Source organism: Zeus faber (assembly GCF_960531495.2).
Source record: "Zeus faber genome assembly, chromosome: 1".
Taxonomy (NCBI): domain Eukaryota; kingdom Metazoa; phylum Chordata; class Actinopteri; order Zeiformes; family Zeidae; genus Zeus; species Zeus faber.
The window spans coordinates 63,356,371-63,374,703 of record NC_137193.1 but is presented as its reverse complement, the minus strand read 5'-3'; the positions used below and the strand labels follow the sequence as shown (position 1 = coordinate 63,374,703).

Below are 18,333 nucleotides of genomic sequence, written 5' to 3'. Positions count from 1 at the left end.
CGACGAGGGACCTGCTGATACCAGCACCGCGAACCGGGCAGCTATCACCAGCCTCCCTTCCGGATCCCGAGGGGGGCCCACCTCCCGTTCCTTCGCCCGCCAGAGTAGGGAGACCACCTCCTACTCCAATCCACCCTCCCGATCCTTCCTGAGCGGCACGGCCTCGGGACCACCGAGAGCTGGGCAAACGCCTGGGGAGGTATGCTGGCAATGCGGAAGACCCGACCACAACTTCCAGGACTGCCCAATTATGGAGGTCGGCCAGGTTGTTCGGGTTGCCGGTCCGCCGGATCCCTCCCCCGGTCAAGAAGGGGACTACAGTGTACCCTAACCCTTACTCTAACCCAGGGGCTTTGGTAAAGGCATCTTGGGTGGATATTTGTTGCGTGCATGAGGGTATTCACACTTTCGCTACAAGGGAAAAAAGCATATGGTAAAGGCTGCGGTTAGTTCCCGCATGTCGCACCCCCTGATTTTGGGTACAAATTGGCCGGGTTTAGATGTTTATATGAAAGAAACGGGGGGGGTGCGCTCACAGTCTGTAGGCATATGTGAGTGTTGCGCGACGCACAGCGATGCGGAGGTCGCACTGGCGAAGGTCACCAGAGCGGAGGAGGGGGAGAACCAGGTGGGAACTTCCCTGGAACACCCAGTCCATCCCATGGAGGGCTTTCCTCTGGAACAATTGCGGTACGATACACTTTGTGGGGCCTTGGAGCGGGTACATAAAATTGATAGCTTGTTAGTACATGAAGAAGCTGCACTCACTCACCTGTATTTTGCGGTGAATAGGGACAGATTATATCGAGTGAACCGTGACGCTCAGTCAGGATAAGAGGTTACCCAATTGTTGGTCCCTAAAAGCCGCCGGGATTAAGTCTTCCAGGCGACTCATTATAACCCAATGGCCGATCACCTAGGACACAAAAAAAACACTTGAGCGGATAATGGCCTGTTTCTACTGGCCGGGCATCTGGGCGGACGTGCAGCGGCGCTGTGCTGCCTGTCCCGAGTGTCAGCGGGTGAATTCACCAGCTATTCCCCGAGCGCTGTTGACCCCCTTCCCCTTAGTTGAGACTCCATTCAAGAGAACCGCTATGGATCTCATCGGGACATTAGACCGCAGTGGTCGGGGCTATCGATTTGTGTTGTATCGATTTGCCTAGTGGACTACGCAGCCTGGAAGCAGTGCGGTTGCGCAGTATTACGGCCAAAAATGTGGTGCAGGCTTTGTTTCAGGTCTTGTTTCAGGAAATCCTGACCGACCAGGACACTTTGTTTATGTCACGCACACTGCGCAGACTGTGTGGGTTACTAGGTGTCCGCTCAATTCGGACTAGCGTTTACCACGGTTATGAAAATTCTCACCGGGAGACAAGTTGTTAGTACTACTCCCTACGTCCAGCTCGAAATTACTCGCAAAGTGGCAAGGGCTCTTCGTGGTCACACGGCGCATGGGGGAGGTCGCACAGACGGGGGGGGGGGTCTGCCCAAATTTACCACCTAAACCTCCTGAAACAATGGAGGGAATGCGTGCCCGTGGCACTGGCCACAGCGACAATTGAGAGGGACGAGTTGGGGCTGGATGTTCCAAAGCCGGCAGATCACACTGCGGCCTTTTTAAGTGACCATCTCTCTCCCGGCCAGAGCACAGACGTCGCGGTGCTGCAGCAGCGCATTGCTGACATGTTCTCTCCCCTGTCCGGCCGTAAGCCCCTCATACTCCACCATGTGGAGACGACTCCGGGGGAGAAATTTACTACAACATTCAATGGTAAAATATATAGGTATTATCTTGCCTATGCTATATGAATCAAATAAGTGTGGGGATATATTGAGTAAAGGAGATACCACTCTCCTCCAGTGCTGGTACAATATGCCACCAATAGATGATAAGGGGTGAATGGGAGTGGTTCTGTGGAATGTGTATGAAATTAGTTAACATGGAATTAGTTAACATGTTCCACATGTGGAGACATGAGCTCTGGGCCAGGAGGTGGACAGGCCTAGTGGGCAGATTGCCATATAAGGAGTGAAACTATGCTATGGAATGTGTAGAATGGACCTTTATAAGCCACCCGGAGGAGAGGCTCCAGAGTTCTTTGCAAACCCACTCAGGCTTTTGTGTTACTTGTTTACAAGTGATAATAATAGTCTTTATCTTTCAAACTTCGGCTTCCTCGATCTCTCTTATTTTGTTAAAGTGTTCGAGTAAAGTTTATCCAGAACATATTTGGCATTGTCAGCAGGATTGGAAAAAAAGGGAACACCACCAGCTGTGCTGGGGGACGGGGCCCAGCACGGGTCACACTCTCTTATTTTGTTAAAGTGTTAGAGTAAAGTTTATCTACAACACGCTCTCGGCCGTATCGCCTGCCCGAAAACATACGGAAAATAGTGCAGGCGGAATTATAGGCCATGCTGGACATGGGGGTAATAGAGGAATGGACGAGTGAATGGTCCAGCCCCATCGTGCGAGTGCGTAAGCCTGATGGGTCAGTGCGGTTCTGCGTAGATTACCGGAAGGTGAACACGATGTCAAAGTTCAATGCCTACCCAATGCCCCGCATCGACAAGCTTCTTGACTGGTTAGGGACGGCTCGGTTTTTTACGATGCTCGATAAAACCAAGGGCTACTGCCAGATTCCCTTGTTCCAGCAGTCCAAGGAAAAATCGGCCTTCTCCACTCCGGAAGGCCTTTACCAATTCCAAGTGCTTCCGTTCGGGTTGCTTAGTGCCCCCGCGACCTTTCAGAGACTCATGGACAGGGTCCTGCGCCCACATCCAGCATTTGCCGCTGCATATTTAGATGATGTCATCATTCATAGCAATACGTGGGAGCGGCATATGCAGCATGTGGATGCAGTGCTAGCATCCCTGGGGCGCACGAGGCTCACCGCCAACCGAAAGAAGTGCGTGGTTGGGCGGGGGGGGGGGTTGTCTGTCGGAATATGTAGTGGACCAAGGGGGCTGATCCCAAACACAGGAAGGGAAAATTGGGTATGTGTGTCTCCCCGCACTGGGGATCAGCATGCAGGCGAATCCGCCTGAGAGACAGCGATCGGACACGGACAGCGGGAGATCGCAGAAGCGAGGATGCATGGATCCACCAGGACTATTTGGACATTCCCTGGCCCTGAGCCACGACACACCTTCACAGTTATATTTACCGAACCAAATATCACCACCGAAAGTGTTTAATCTTATACCTACATTTTCAGCCATCTCAGACAATTCAATAAACTGGACTAAAACCACGGTCTTTCCACTCAGTGGGGAAGACTGGAATGCTATAACACAGAAACTTCCCTTTACCATCACAACAGGCAACATTAGATACCTTGGTATTGATATCTCCACCAATCTGTCAGATTTGTTGACCCTTAACTTTAAGGCTCAAATTCATTGAAGAAGACCTCACTCAATGGTTAAACCTATCCATCTTACTAATTGGTAGGATACCAGCAGTCTCTCTCTCTCTCTCTCTCTCTCTCTCTCTCTCTCTCTCTCTCTCTCTCTCTCTCTCGCTCAATGTGACGACCCATGCTAATGTGACGCAGAATGCTAATTTGACGCAGAATGCTAATGTGACAACTCATGACCATGATGACTTTGGGTCTGACTCCGATTGCAGGTCAGTGACAGACTCGGATTGCAGGTCAGTGACAGACATGTCAGTATCAGACTCCCAGGCCCCAAATGGGGACCTGTATACCCTGGCTGAACTGGAGGGGGTTCTAGACGCCATGTTTAGAAAGTCTGTTAAAGTCACAGATCATTTCCCTGACTCCGGGAAGTTAAATTGATGGCCTGGTTGAGGAAGTCGGCAGGGGCAGTGTTGGATGACAAAAAGAGGTACCGGCTAAAGAAACACATGATGGCTCTCAGGAAAGAGAACCATTGGAAGGGGACGGGGAGACCTGACCATACTTAAGGGTTAGGATGCCTGTGTTTCACTGGGTGTTCTCTCTCCTTTTGCTAGTTTCTGTCCAGGATGATTCCCTCAGTCTTAACCTCTCTCTCTCTCTCTCTCTCTCTCTCTCTCTCTCTCTCTCTCTCTCTCTCTCTCTCTAAAATTGTCATCAATGTCAATTACAATTGATGGAGTCGATCGCCAATAGGTGATTTAATCATAAATGGAACATTTTCCACCAAACTGTCCAATAGGAGCTGTCCCTCAAATGTACTTGCCTGGTAAAATGTATAAAAAATATGAATTAAAAAAATGCTCAATTATAAATTTGCCGGTCAAAATGAGTGGCATTGAGCATTATTACCGGACATTTAATGTTGGGTAATAATGCTCATACAAAACATAGCTGCTCCACCTCCACTACGGCACGGGTGAGACATGCCAGTGGTGTGGCAGGCACCTGCACCTTAGCCTCACTTTCATTGCGCCACAGGGTTTGTTTCACCCTCTGACTCACGCATGTGAGCCGATCTGCCGGGCCGAGCACATCTGGTACCTACATCAGTAGCAGGGGCCCATCCCTCCCCGCGCCCTCTCTACCCAAAGAGCGGTCCTTGCAACATAGTTGCACATAGACTGTTTTTAACATAGACTGTTATTGAAACTTGACCAATAGGGTTCAAATTTGTCTGGTAAAATAAATTATTTTCGGACACCGGGCCGAGTTTTATGACTGTGGTGTAAAAGTGCAATTGCACTCAACTGTAGGGGCACCAATTTCCAAAAACCAAAAGTTACACAGTGCTGCCTTAAAGCTTTTTTAAGGCTTAAACACTTTAAGAAAAGTGAGATGTTGCAGCAGAGTGGTACTCAATAGAAAAGTATATAAATTATAGTATATAAATATATTATAAATTATGGGAACCAACTTTCAATAAAGTCTGACATTTTAAAGTACAACTCCTGTTCAAATTGCCCAAACAACATCGGCATGCGGCACACTTTCTAACCAGTTAAATGCGGCAGTTTGTTTAAAATCTTCATGTTTTATTCCTTTTAGAGATTTTTGTAGTAGCTGCAACAGCTGACCCTGAAATAACTCATATAATATTTGAATTATCTGAACTGCATGACTTCCTACTTAGTTCTATTGGAGCTTGGTAAGACTAATTTAGTTATTAATAGCAATAAGCAATAAAAATAATGTTTCACCACAAAATATGTTCAAGATCAGTTAACCAATTCCTCTTCTACATACTGGTTGCATCTATATAATGTTCCTCTCTCAACATCATGTCTTCTCTTACCTCCTTGGCCCCTTTCCTGCCTTTTACGGAGCAGATGGAAAGGCAGAGACGTGCAGCGCGGGGGATGTCTAGGATGTACATGTCATAAGTCAGCCACTCATTCCATCTGGTCAAATGGGAAAGAATGAAGATTGTAGGTTGAGCAGAGAGGGGAGATGGTTGGATATTTTATGTGGGAATAAAAATGTAAACAGGGATTTATAGCAATAAAACTCTTATTTGGTGGAAATCCATAAGATCATCGGTGATGGATGGACAACATTTTTTTTTCAGCATCCAGGTTAACCCTTCTCTCAATCTGCTTTCACACATGCACTGTAAACCTGAAATTATCCAGACATTACCCAGAGGAGCTGTTTGTGTGAACGCAAATGTCTGAATCATTTGACCCGTACATTACCCGGACTTTACCCATCCAGCACCCTAGTACAAAGTCTGGGAAATGTGCGATTGAGTGGTATGTGTAAACGGAGCAGGTAATTGTCCGGATCATTCACAGCGAGTGAGTGAGTGTTTATATTGCAGATACATCCAAATACATGGTGTATCAACGCAAATAAATCCCCAACTACTGATAAGTCTGTAGCCTCATCAGCCATCTTGGGTGTGCTGTAAAACTCCACAGCGCCATTGCGTCACGTCCTACATCCTGCAGGCTCTACCCAGGCTCTGCCCCTCGTCGAAACCAAACTGATTATTTCCAGCTAGTGTTAACGTGTCTGACACGGACAATGTCAGTTTTTTTGCTAAATATGTGAAGGGGTTAATCCAGACAACGTCCTTATTCATGTTAACAGTTTACTGACCTCAACTAACTACTTCTTGTGTGTGGCCGAACTTTGGATCTTTATCGGGAAAGGCGGACCCTGCCACCAACAATGTAAATGGAATTGTATAACGCAAATACATTTAATACCTGTTTGTTATGAATATTACATTTTTTTTATTTAAATTTTTAACAAAATAATCTTACAGCTAGAAATATTCTATGTTTATAGGGCATAGATAAAAGCAGATGGAGTCATTGCCAATGACACTGCAAGTTGTCAGCATTGCCACGGATTGAACAGTATAAGGAGAGATGCAGTAGTCAATTCAACAGTATTGTAAAACAGCAGTGAGGATGTGAACTAACCGGCCATGAAGGGCACAAAATTGGAAAGTAGAAGGAACATTATTCACACAAGATCAGTGGATTGTTCCTAAACTCTAAAGTCAAGACAGAATATGCTAATCCAAGACAAAATATCATTTACAATCTGGTAAGCACTGAGTTCATTTGGTATCTCCTTGTAGGTTTTGGTCAGTGTCAATAGTTCTACCAAAGTTTATGCTTTTAAATGCCTGGCATTGGTTACCTGGGGTTGGAGCAGGGTACCCTCTTCGTGTTGACGTTGTCGCACATCTGCTCCCCCCCATGATAGATGCCCGTCCTCACGTAGATCTGCGGGTCAGAGTCCAAGATGGCAAAACTGACAAAAGAGGAGCTAAAGGGGCCGCGGCTAATATTGCCACAAGGCTGACATTAACAGGAGCGCACCTTGTCTATGTCGCGTATGTTGACGTTGACGTAGGTGGCGCACAGCACGCGAATCCGTAGAGTTCTATTGATGGACCAGAGTGACTTGGCAGATGCCTCTCCATTCAAGTAGGCCGTCGCCGTGGAGATGCGGCGTGAGTAGGACGGCATGACAAAGTTGTCGGTGGGCAGCTGGGTGTACAGGCTGTCTTTGGCCATCAGCATCAGGTTCGGCATCCTGCCTAGCATGATGCAGCTACGGATGTACTGGAGAGAGTGCAGAAGGAATGAGGTTTAAAACATGGGGGGGGAGGCAGACACACAGAAAGCAAGGCCACCTTCCAATACCTTGTACTGGCTGATGGGGTACTTCTCCAGCAGGTACTCATCACAGCCGCAGACCTTGAGGAGGTACTTGCCCTGGTATTCCTGGACGCACATCTTGAGCTGCTCCTGGGACAGTAGCATGCTCCGTGTCTTCTTGCGGATGGCCTCCGCGATGACCTTCAGGTGGCGCGGTTGGCACAATTGTCAACTTTTCAGGGGAATTCAGAATTAAGCATGCTGCTGTCCTTTATGCAGTGTGAGACTTGCAGCCCTTCCAGTGCAAACAAAATCTATCACCAATGTGTAGGTCTCTGTAGTCTCACTGCATTATGCCGAATTACAGTACACTAATCAATTAAATTTATTTTAACAAAGCAGGGGCCACAGTGCAGGGGTTACTGCAAATTGGAAACTGTTCCGTCTCTGTACCAAATGACAATGGGGACGATTTTATTTACAAAAATAACTGTTCAAACTGTCCGATAACAAAGGGGGATTTCATCACCCTGTCGTTTGGTAATTAAATTTCAATGAAAAGCATGAATCAAAATGTTTTTTTGCTTTAAGCAATGGGATGGAAACCAGATAGCAGATTAATACTGTATGTAATATAAAACTATATAATTAAAGAAATTAAAATAAGACAAAAAAATAATCCCCAGAGGGAAATTCTGGATTTTGTTGCCTGTTGGTATGGGGATTTGGCTCGGGAGTGTGTTTCCATTGCTAAAAACAAACTTTCGTATTCGAGTGCCCTTATTTGACTTTGAACCAATTAGTCCAAACCTCCGGCCTACCTGTTCGGGCACACAGTCGTGGTTGATCTTCAGGGTGTACTTCTGCTTGTCGTTGTTGGGAAAAACAATAACCCAGATCACTACTATTATCTGACCTGGAAATAAGATAAACACTTTATCAATCCCTGGGGGGAATTCAAGATGAAAGCAAGAAAGAGGCGGAGACAGAGAGATTGTTTGGCAGAGTTGAATTAGGAGGAAAAATCGAATGTTTGTTCATTCTAAATCCCATGGCATAAGCTTTCTTTTGCGAATATGCAGTTTGTAAAGAAGGCCCCAGGAAACAATGGCCTCCAGCTTATTTTTTGTAGCTATGACAATAACCAGTCTTCAGCTCCTCTGTTTTTCACATCACATCACTCAGTACATTGATTAGTTCATTGAACACTTCTGTGTTTATAATGAGGTGTTTCAAAACAAGCTAGACAGAAAGTACTGCACTGCATAATGACAACCTAACTGCTGGCAGTTTGTCTTTTGTCCGATCTCTTCACATAGATCTTTGCATGGTCATTGTTTATTTGATCAAACATAAGGTCTAATAATTTAGCAAAAACATTAAAAAAGACAGGAACAGTCAATTCCCATTTTAATTATTGAAGTTTAATTTATACTAAGTTTCCTATTTCCTCTAAAACATATAAATCAAAAACATTTATGTATTTTCAATATCACCCATCTGTAAAATCTGCATTGTACACTTCAGATATACACAGATCAGCCAGAACATTAAAACCAGTGACAGGTGAAGTGAATAACATTGATCATCTCTTTACAATGCCACTTGTCAAGGGGTGGATGTAAGGCAGCAAGTGAACAGTCAGTTCTTGATGGCTATACATGATTCATATCAATCTCCAACCAGGTGTGACAATGGCATATTAGGTTTTATTGATATACAGTATTTATGGATATTACTGGATGCGCTTTAGAGATTGCAACTTAAGAGATCACCTGGATCTGTTTATTGAGAGTGATCAATAATAACCCGGAGTCCAACTATGCAACCGATGTCCAAGTCCTCACATCAATCTGGTTGCTGGCTTCAAGAACCAAACAGCCTCCATTCAATTTATGGAATGGAATAGGAATTTTCTTATATGGAGAAATTGAAGTATGGTTTAGGCTAATTAGAAGTAGTGAGCATGCGTCTGTTGACCTAGAATTATTCAGATTCATCAACATACGCATATGCGTAAGAATAAATGTGGCTGGTACGCACGTCTTGAATCTGTTGGTGATTTTACACATCCAACTTTTTTGCGCACAAAGTAGGAACATTTCTACGAACATATTCCTGAATGAGGCCCAAGGTGTCGCTATCTTGATCGCTCAGCCCTGCTTGAATCTGACCTGACGACTTACCTTTATCCAGTTTGCTGTAGATGTGTTTGGGGAGCTCCTGTGTAGACTCCACACTGGGGGGATAGACGTAGAGGGCTCTGCTGTGTGGTCCGTTAGCATCTCGCAGCTCCACGGAGTCTTTGCACACATTCAGGACATTCCTCCTGAAGTCCTGCACCTCGGGGTCCTTTACCAGGTCAAACTCACAAACTGGCATGCCGATGGCGAAGCCTGACAGCCAGTGACGGACTGGGATCAAAAAACAGCCTTGGCATTTGCAGCAGAGAGACTATTTTCAAACCCAACACCAACCTCACCCAAATGTTAACACAAAAAGCTTGAGATCGCGATTTACCAGATAAAACTGCAAGTGTCAAACAGCAGCTATCCAGAGGGAAACATCGGTGTGAAGCAGCTACTACTGTAGATGGGTCAATTAGTCTTTCGCCCCTATGCCCAGGTCGAATGACTGATTTGCATGTCAGCAGTGGCCTAGGTTTCGCTTGAACATTGAGGGGACACATTGAGTGAGGGTCTGGCGGTCCTCCCCCAGGAAATTTTGAGCGTCAAACACTTAATTTCCTGCATGGTCTGGTGAATCTGATGATTTTTTTATGCACCAATTTGTTCCTTTTCTGCATCAATTTATGGTGGAACGTATTGATGTAAAGGAAAGCTTCTTTCAAAATAACACTACAATGTGTTTTTGCCTGCACAACTTATATAGTGCATGACAGCGCGCACACACACACAGCACCACTGACTAGTTGTGATCGCTGATCATGAGATCATGTCATTTTGGAACACGCTTCGACTAATCAGCATCGGGGGAAGGTAGGCCAACTACTGAAAATTATCAATAGCTAAAATGTTCAGAAATATTGGCATGGCAGCCATCAGTTAATTAAGTACTCCCATTATTTGACGGGCACCCGGCAAGCCTTGCGCTCCGAAAATACAATACACCCTATGTCCAACTTCTTCGCCCTGTAATTTTCAACTGGTGGTCAATTCACTCAGTCCAACCTGTACTCCACAGATAGTTTCTAATTAGTTTCAGTTTGGAGAATGAGCGCTTGGCAGTCCCGACTGTGACTAGAAGAGTCAGAAATTGTTGCCAAGTGATGATGACAAACAGATTTTTTTGGCAGTTGTTGATAACGCAGCATGTATTACCCGGCGTACATTTGGAGGTGATTCACTCGTACATCTGCATGTTGTTATGTGAGCATGCAAATAAAACAACTACTCATGCAACACTACATTTCAAAACTATTCAATTAATTTAATGGTTTTGAGTCATCTCGTTACAATGGCACTTGTCAAGGGTATATATTAGGTAGCAAGTGAACTTGAAGTCGATGTGTTATAAGCAGGAAAAATGTGCAAGCATAAGGATCTGAGCAACTTTGACAAGGGACAAATTGTGATGGTTAGACGAATGGGTCAGAGCATATCCAAAATGGAAGGTCTTGTGGGGGTGTCTGGTATGTAGTGCTTAGTACCGACCAAAAGTGGTCCAAGGAAGGACAACCGGTGAACCAATGACGGGGTCATGGGCTCCAAAGGCTCATTGATGCATGTGGGGGGTGAAGGCTAGCCTGTCTGGTCCAATCCCACATAAGAGCTACTGAAGCACAAATTGCTGAAAAGGTTAGTTATGCCTATGATAGAAAGGTGTCAGAACACAGTGTATCACAGCTTACTGCGTATGGGGCTGCATAGCTGCAGACCAGTCAGAGTGCCCATGCTGATCCCTGTCCCCCGCCAAAAGTTCTGACTGAGGGTCAGAACTGGACCATGGAGCAATGGAAGAAGGTGGCCTGGTCTGATGAATCATGTTTTCTTTTACATTATGTGGATGGCTGGGTGCATGTGTGTTATTTACCTGGGGAAGAGATGGCACCAGGATGCACTATGGGAAGAAGGCAAGATGGCAGAGGCAGTGTGATGCGCGGAGCAATTTTCTGCTGGGAAACCTTGGGTCCTGGCATTCACGTGGATGTTACTTTGACATGTACACAGACCGGCCGACCTTGGGAACATATTTTGAGTACAGCAATAGTGTAAAAGGGAGTCTCTGTGGCGTTTCATTTACTGTAGCTGAATTACTCCATCAATTAATCACACTGTAGCCATCTTGTAACAAGGCTAATCACATCGTATGCGAGCTATTTGCTAACTACAAATTCCAATTGATCTCATTCGGATATACCCCTTAAAATGCATCACCTCGTAAAGTTACCGAACATGTTAACCAACCAGAGATGCATCGCAAATTACTTGATCGATTTCAGATGATTTTTTTTTTTTCAAAGTCTAACCTGCATTCCAATTTTGGCTGATTTCAACTTTCATTCAATTGTATGTTCATAATAATACAGACTATTAAATAACTTTTACACTGTTAGATCATTTTGAGTCAATATCCGTGAAAGGAGAAATCAAATTTTGTTATCATTTGGTATCATTGGTTATATCTGCTGTATGTTAAATACATTACGTGATAGGATCATGCTGATCAGACAGCTGCACATACAGACTACCACTGCAATTTTCTGTTAACACAATAGTGTGATTGCTGATTTTGACAATGTCGATTATTGTTCATTATTAACTATTGAACAATAATAACATGAAACTACTAAACCTATTAAACCGTGCATTGAACCAACTGATTTAAATCAAAAGACTCTTTTACTGAGTCTCTGGTCAAGAAACGAGTCTCAAAAAAGAGCCAAACAGCCTTTAATCACGAGTGGAGCTCGTGCACTAGGATCAACCAGAGCAGACACTTCGCTGTAGTGACAGCGATAGATACGCAGCATACGATAGCACGCAGTCTGCACAATTTTGGAATATGGTCAGGCGATAGATAAATAATTTATTGAAAAAATGTATTGAAAAAAAATGTCATCAAGGAAAGTGAAGACGCTTTCCTTACAATTTTTCCCCTTTTTTCGAGTGTCGTACCTGCGTATTTTGGCGAAGAATTGCGTGGTTGGCACACAAAATGCATGCAAGTTGACAGGTCTGCATACAGAACCACCTACGTAAACATTGTTTCAGACCAAGCACACCCCTTCATGGCTACGGTATTCCCTGATGGCAGTGGCCTCTTTCAGCAGGATAATGTGCTCTGCCACACTGCACATTTTTTTCAGGAATGGTTGGAGGAACATGACAAAGAGTCCAAGGTGTTGACTTGGCCTCCAAATTCCCCAGATATATATATACAGTATACACACACACACACACACACACACACACACACACACACACACACACACACACACACACACACACACACACACACACACACACACACACAGTATGTAGGGTTAGACCAAAGGGTCTCAGACCAAAGGGCATGATGCTGGCAGGAATCTTTTGATCTTGAAGTAATGGAGCGTCACCGTAGCCACAGACGACGAGCAAATGGGTACTGCACTATTTCGGAATATTTTACAGTCGTCAAACTGAAGAGAAAACATGGCTCCTCAGAAAAAAAAATGCTACATTGGAAATCGAGCGCCATTTCATCATGCTACAGGCTAGTTTGATTGATTTAAAATTATCATATAAAATCAAATGTAATACCGCCGGATTCGATAGCCCCGCTCAATGTTTCTGGTCTATAGAACAACAGAAAATTAAGTGGCTCACTCGAAAATATGTCTCATTACTTAAATTACAGAAACAACTTATTTGAGATTCCAAGTATAAAAAAACAACAAATGACAAACAAACAAACAAACAAAGAAGAACACAACAGCTGGGAACCATGAGGATGAGTGAGGGAAAAAAATGCACAAAGAAAACGACAAAGGCTTCCACACAGAAAAAGAAAAGAATAGTTACTGGGCCTCATTCACGAACCAAGCATGTGATATGATTTAATTGTAAGTGTGATTGCGAATGTTTTCATGGACATACATGTAACGGAATTTTGATGGTTCCAAAGATTATCATGCCAGATAATCCTGTGGTGTGAGGTATGTTACGAGTGTTTTTTACTTTCGTCTTGGCTGCATCGATTGCAAATCACAAATATTAAACATGTTAAATATTTATAATCCGAAATCCTGTAGTGTGAGGGGAACCCCGAGGACGGCCGTGTACGTGGTCTGCGGATTGTCAAGTGGGAGGACCGATAGCCATTTGGGAGCCAAGCTAACTGAATGGAAGAAGTCATAAACACAACAGCAGCCATGGAGGGAAATGCAAATGCTGCAAAGCATAAAGCAACATGTGCAGTGCATCGTCAAGTTGCCTTCATGACTTCATCCATTGTTTATTATTTTTCCTCTTGGATTTTCTGCAAAATACTAGCATAAGATAGCATCACTATTTCTAGGGCGTCCAGCACGTTTTACAGTATCGTGCAACATTTCCAGTTTGACTGTTAATCTTGCATACCCACACCGCCGTGTCAAATCTTGTGTGGCTTTGCGAGATCGAGTGGCTGTTGGTGAATGGAATCTGTTAGTTTGTGGTGTGTTGTTTGTGCAAATTGTTGCACTCCACACACTCTAGGAACAAAACTGTTAAAGTTATCATATGTCATTATGTGTGGGTTCTCTCACAATTTCAACATCTGTTAAGATTTGAAAAATTTTGCAGTGAAGGCCAGGCTTAATGCAGGGTCACACCGCCAGCGTACATGTGCCGCAAAGTAACAGGCTGCAATGTATTTTAAGCGGAGCTCGGCTTTATTCGACTGCAAGGAGTGGAGCGACGATCGGTGATGAGCTGACAGCTTCATGGCAACAAGGAAAGCTGAGCAGGTTTCAACTTTATGCAAATTAGCAGCACCGAGTGCCAGGCGATAGCCGATAGGAGGGAAGATGATATTGGTCCTTGGAAAATGGACACCTGGACTATTGCGTATTGTTCATGATTAGGATATTTTTTTCAATGAACATCCCTTAAACTATCGACAAAATAAGGAACACATCATTTTATGTTTAAGGACAATTGTTTATTTTAAGGGACAGATGGCAAGGTTATTTACGTTATTTTTTCGAGAGGTCATTTGATTTGGTAAGTAAACAGCTCTATCATGGCTCAACCATTTTAGTTAAAAAAAAAAAAGTATGCATAGCCCCATCTATCTATATAATGTATATCAAATATGTATAAGGAGAAATATTTAAAATGTTCCTACCACAGCCGGTTGATTTTGAGCCGACACGCCCACAAACGCCAGGGGTACATAAAAGCCCCGTCGCCGGCAGTGTGACCATACAGTGACAAGATGAGAGCTGCTTGGCGTCAAGCTGCAGCCCTGTCACCGGCGTTGTAACCCTAGCATAAGATTGCATTTTTCTTCATGCAAAAAGTCAACCCCTTGTTAACATTGACGTGTTATATACCCCAACGACCATGACTACAATCAATGTTGCAGTACATTTGTAGATCTAATTATAATTCCACTGATTACAGCCATATTAACAAAGCTTAATTAATGGGACCCAATAGCACCCTATGAACATGACAGCAATGGCACACAGTAATCATGCCATGAAGAGAGAGCGTATCTCTTATCTTCTCAGGTAATTTGCTAAAATTGATAATCAAAGGACTATGACATTTCATGGCTTCTGTGTTTGCCTTTGATTGGCACTTTTCCCCTGAAAAAAAGTTCTTACAGAATTTGAATTTCATGAATGAGGCCCGTGTCAGAGAATGGAGGGAAGATGGAAGCAGACAAGAGCCGCAGAGTTCCATACCGATCTCCCTGTTGAGGATCTTCTCCTCTCTGTTCCCCACAGGCTCAATGACCTTGAGGAATGGCTGGAAGAGCCTGAGGTCACACAGCCTCCTGGTCTCATCGTAGAACTCCTCACGTTCAGCTTCCTACCGCACAAACATTAAAATGAATTCCCAGTGGATTTATTTAACTATATTTCCTCAATCAATTTGTTTATTTCTATCACCATGGTTGTGCCAACATTCAGGCGAAAATCCATTGAACCATGAACCAATAATTAACTAATTTAGAGTAACTAGATCGAATTTGATTGATATCCTATGAAAAGTCTTTGTTTTGCTTGTTTATAGGTCGCTGGTCCTGCCCAACCGCCTGCAGCCCCACAAGTCCTCCATTTAGGGTGTGTGGCTGCCTGACCTGAGTGACGCTGACAAAGATGTAGGAGGTCTCGTCTTGAAGGAGGTGGTGCAGGGGGTATTTCCTGCCCTCCTTGAAGAGCTCGTGCTTGATGGTGATAAGTGTGGCCTCGCGGAGACACTCCAGGGTCAGAATCATCCCATTAGGCAGCAGGCAGTCCACCAGGATCCTGAAGAGAAGCAGCCAAATCACAAGTGTAATAACTATTATTATTATTCTTACTACCATCATTACTAGTATGCAATGGGTTACAGTTGGGGGGGGTTAATGGTGTTTGTTTCCGAGTACAAGTGCTGAGTACTCACTCTTGGGTATGTCGATACAGAATACTCATATAAATACTGACATTAGCAAGTTCAATAATACTGAGATCATTTTCAGCAATTTATTTATTCACTGCTTTTCACAAACAAAATTTGATAAAATACAAAACTACCGGATCTCACTTTACTCAATGGAAATAAATAAATACAAATAGCCAGCAAACATACACAGACGCATACAATACACACATACACATACAATATTTGCATACATTTGCAACCATTAGTTAATGTACTACTAGCTAATGTAAATAGCAGTAGCACTAGATAATGTTCCATTTAATTTTCAGTTCTGCAGCAAATTAGGAGAAGGAAGGATGAGCTATACCTTGGGGGCATAAGGTGGATCCCCCATAGCTCCCCTGAGGATGGCCTTGGAGGCATCTTGCTCCTCTTGGACCCCCAGCTCACTCAGAGGAGGAAGGAGAAGAGGAACAACTCACAACACAGCAAATCCTGCAACACACTGCACATAATAAGGCTATCCTAAAGTTCTTGTGTTCTAGTAGCTAGTTACTATTTCAGGGTTCTTTCTAGCATTACAAAATTAAAATCAATGACTTTCAAGTACCTATTTAAGCATAATCTTTTCATTTTCAAGGACTCCATGCAAAACAGATATAATCCATTTTCAATGTGATCTTTATTAATAAAAATATAATATCGCTCTCTCGTCAATCAATCTATACAATATATACTGTATATATATAGTCATATTCACTGATCACATATCACATCAAGTGTCTATTTCCAACCATGTTGGATTACATTTACATTCTCCTGGCATAATGTATGTTGTAAAAAAAAATTGTAGATTTGGGGGAAATATCACTGTTTTTCAATTACTTTTCCACCACTTCAGCACAACAGGGGCTATTTTCAAGGTATTCCAGATTGCTGAGGGCGAAATCACAATCAGAATTGTTTTATTTTCACCAGGTACATTTACATATACTAGAAATTCCTTCTAGTGAGGTTTAGTGCACTTCAGTACAGACCGTCAGCAGTAAAAAATAAACTTAAAAGTCCGGGGAAAAAGGAGAATAATATAATATAAAAATTAAATAGAATAAGAATTAAAAAATAATAATAATACAACTAAAAATTTTAATTCAAGCACTTTCAGCATATCATAGACGTGGTAAGAACCCTGCTATTTGTACTCAATTTCAGCATACCCACCACTTCCCTATTGGGTTTACTGGCTCACTAGTAGTCCTCCCTGTTCTTGTGTTTATATGTGTACATATTATATATTTTATTTTATTTTATTTATTTTTATGTCTTGCACTGTTCTGTCAACTTCTGCTGCTGTAACACCTGAATGTTCTCCTTGGAGCTTTATAAAGTGTTATTTTAATACATTTAGTTAATTGTTAAAGCATGGGCAGGTAAAGAAACTATGTTCTGGGGGTTCTCCCCCAGGAAAATTAAAGTGTCAAACACTTCATTTCCTGCATTCTGATGAATTGTCATGTACCAATTTGTGCCTTTTATGCATCAATTTATGGTGGAAATGTCTTTATTAATGTAAAGAATGTTTTTATTGGCGGGAACAAATGCACGTGTTCTAAATATTAAGGGGGACGTATCTCCTCTGTCCTCAACGCCCCGAAATCTACGTGCCTATGCACATCAGGGCCACTACGGGCCTCAAACCAGAGTTTCCGGCGGTTCGCCCTACCGAGGCATAGTTAACCATCATTCGGGTGCTAATGCACATGCTTAAGTACCACATTCCTGACTGACTGGGCGGAGGCGGGCCGGGCCGGTGGTGCAGCCGAGCCCCGGATCCCCAGACAGCGGGCTCACACCGCCATTCACTTGTGTTGCGCCATGGGGTTTCGTGAGACCCTCTGACTCGCGCATGCGTGCGTTAGACTCCTTGGTCCGTGTTTCAAGACGGGTCCAGTGGGTAGCAGACATCGTCATTGTGCCGAGAGTACGTGGGTCAGTCACGTGATCTGATCATGCTTACGTGATAGGACAGCTGCACATAAGGACTACTGCTGCAATTTTCAGTTACCACAAAAATGAGATTACTGATTTTGACACTGTTTATTATTGTTAATTATTCACTATGGAACTATAATAGAACATGAAACTGTCACTGAGTTCCAATAAAATCACCAAGTTTCAGTATAATTTAACCTCTAACTCTCACTGAGTTTTAGTAGGACCCAACATATAACTAACATGGAAATGTCCATGTGGCATTTTCACCTACCACCCAAGCGGCGTTTTCAGGGATCTCCAACACAGACGACAGGTTGTAGACACACCAGTTTATTGTAGAGAGTGGGCTGGTTGGAATAATCCCAGGAGCAGATCGAGATGTGTCATGACAGGGGCTCCTCTCCTGAGGAGGAGTGTGTGAGGATAAGGGTTTTACCTGTTGCTCGTTAGACCAACCAACGAGCAACAGGTATGCAGCCACTCTGATCCTGGGCCCCAATTACCCGAGACCCAAGACAGGTGTGCCTGCTCAAACCACACCATCCCAACATCCCAGTCCAGTTCAAACTTCTAATGAAAGTCTCTTTCACTTTAAGTGCAAATATACATTTATATTACATTCATATGGTACTTTGCAAAAAAAATGCAATCATTATAAAAAAAATAAATGGCCGACTCGTCTCACTCTCATTCACTGGAAGTCCTCCTTCGCTCACC

General features: G+C 43.6%; 1 protein-coding gene across 1 annotated transcript in view; it reads right to left on the bottom strand.

Annotated features, from left to right (window-relative positions):
* Positions 1 to 18,333, bottom strand: part of pik3ca (phosphatidylinositol-4,5-bisphosphate 3-kinase, catalytic subunit alpha) — a 66,032-nt gene that overhangs the window by 32,108 nt on the left and 15,591 nt on the right. The window contains exons 3-11 of the mRNA XM_080001605.1: positions 15,989 to 16,070; positions 15,338 to 15,506; positions 14,940 to 15,066; positions 9,229 to 9,438; positions 7,864 to 7,958; positions 7,088 to 7,243; positions 6,761 to 7,006; positions 6,579 to 6,664; positions 5,221 to 5,326 (exon numbers count right to left, since the gene is read on the bottom strand). Of these exons, the coding sequence (XP_079857731.1) occupies positions 5,221 to 5,326; positions 6,579 to 6,664; positions 6,761 to 7,006; positions 7,088 to 7,243; positions 7,864 to 7,958; positions 9,229 to 9,438; positions 14,940 to 15,066; positions 15,338 to 15,506; positions 15,989 to 16,044 (1,251 nt within the window). The 5' untranslated portion in view covers positions 16,045 to 16,070. The remainder of the gene's footprint in view (positions 1 to 5,220; positions 5,327 to 6,578; positions 6,665 to 6,760; positions 7,007 to 7,087; positions 7,244 to 7,863; positions 7,959 to 9,228; positions 9,439 to 14,939; positions 15,067 to 15,337; positions 15,507 to 15,988; positions 16,071 to 18,333) is intronic.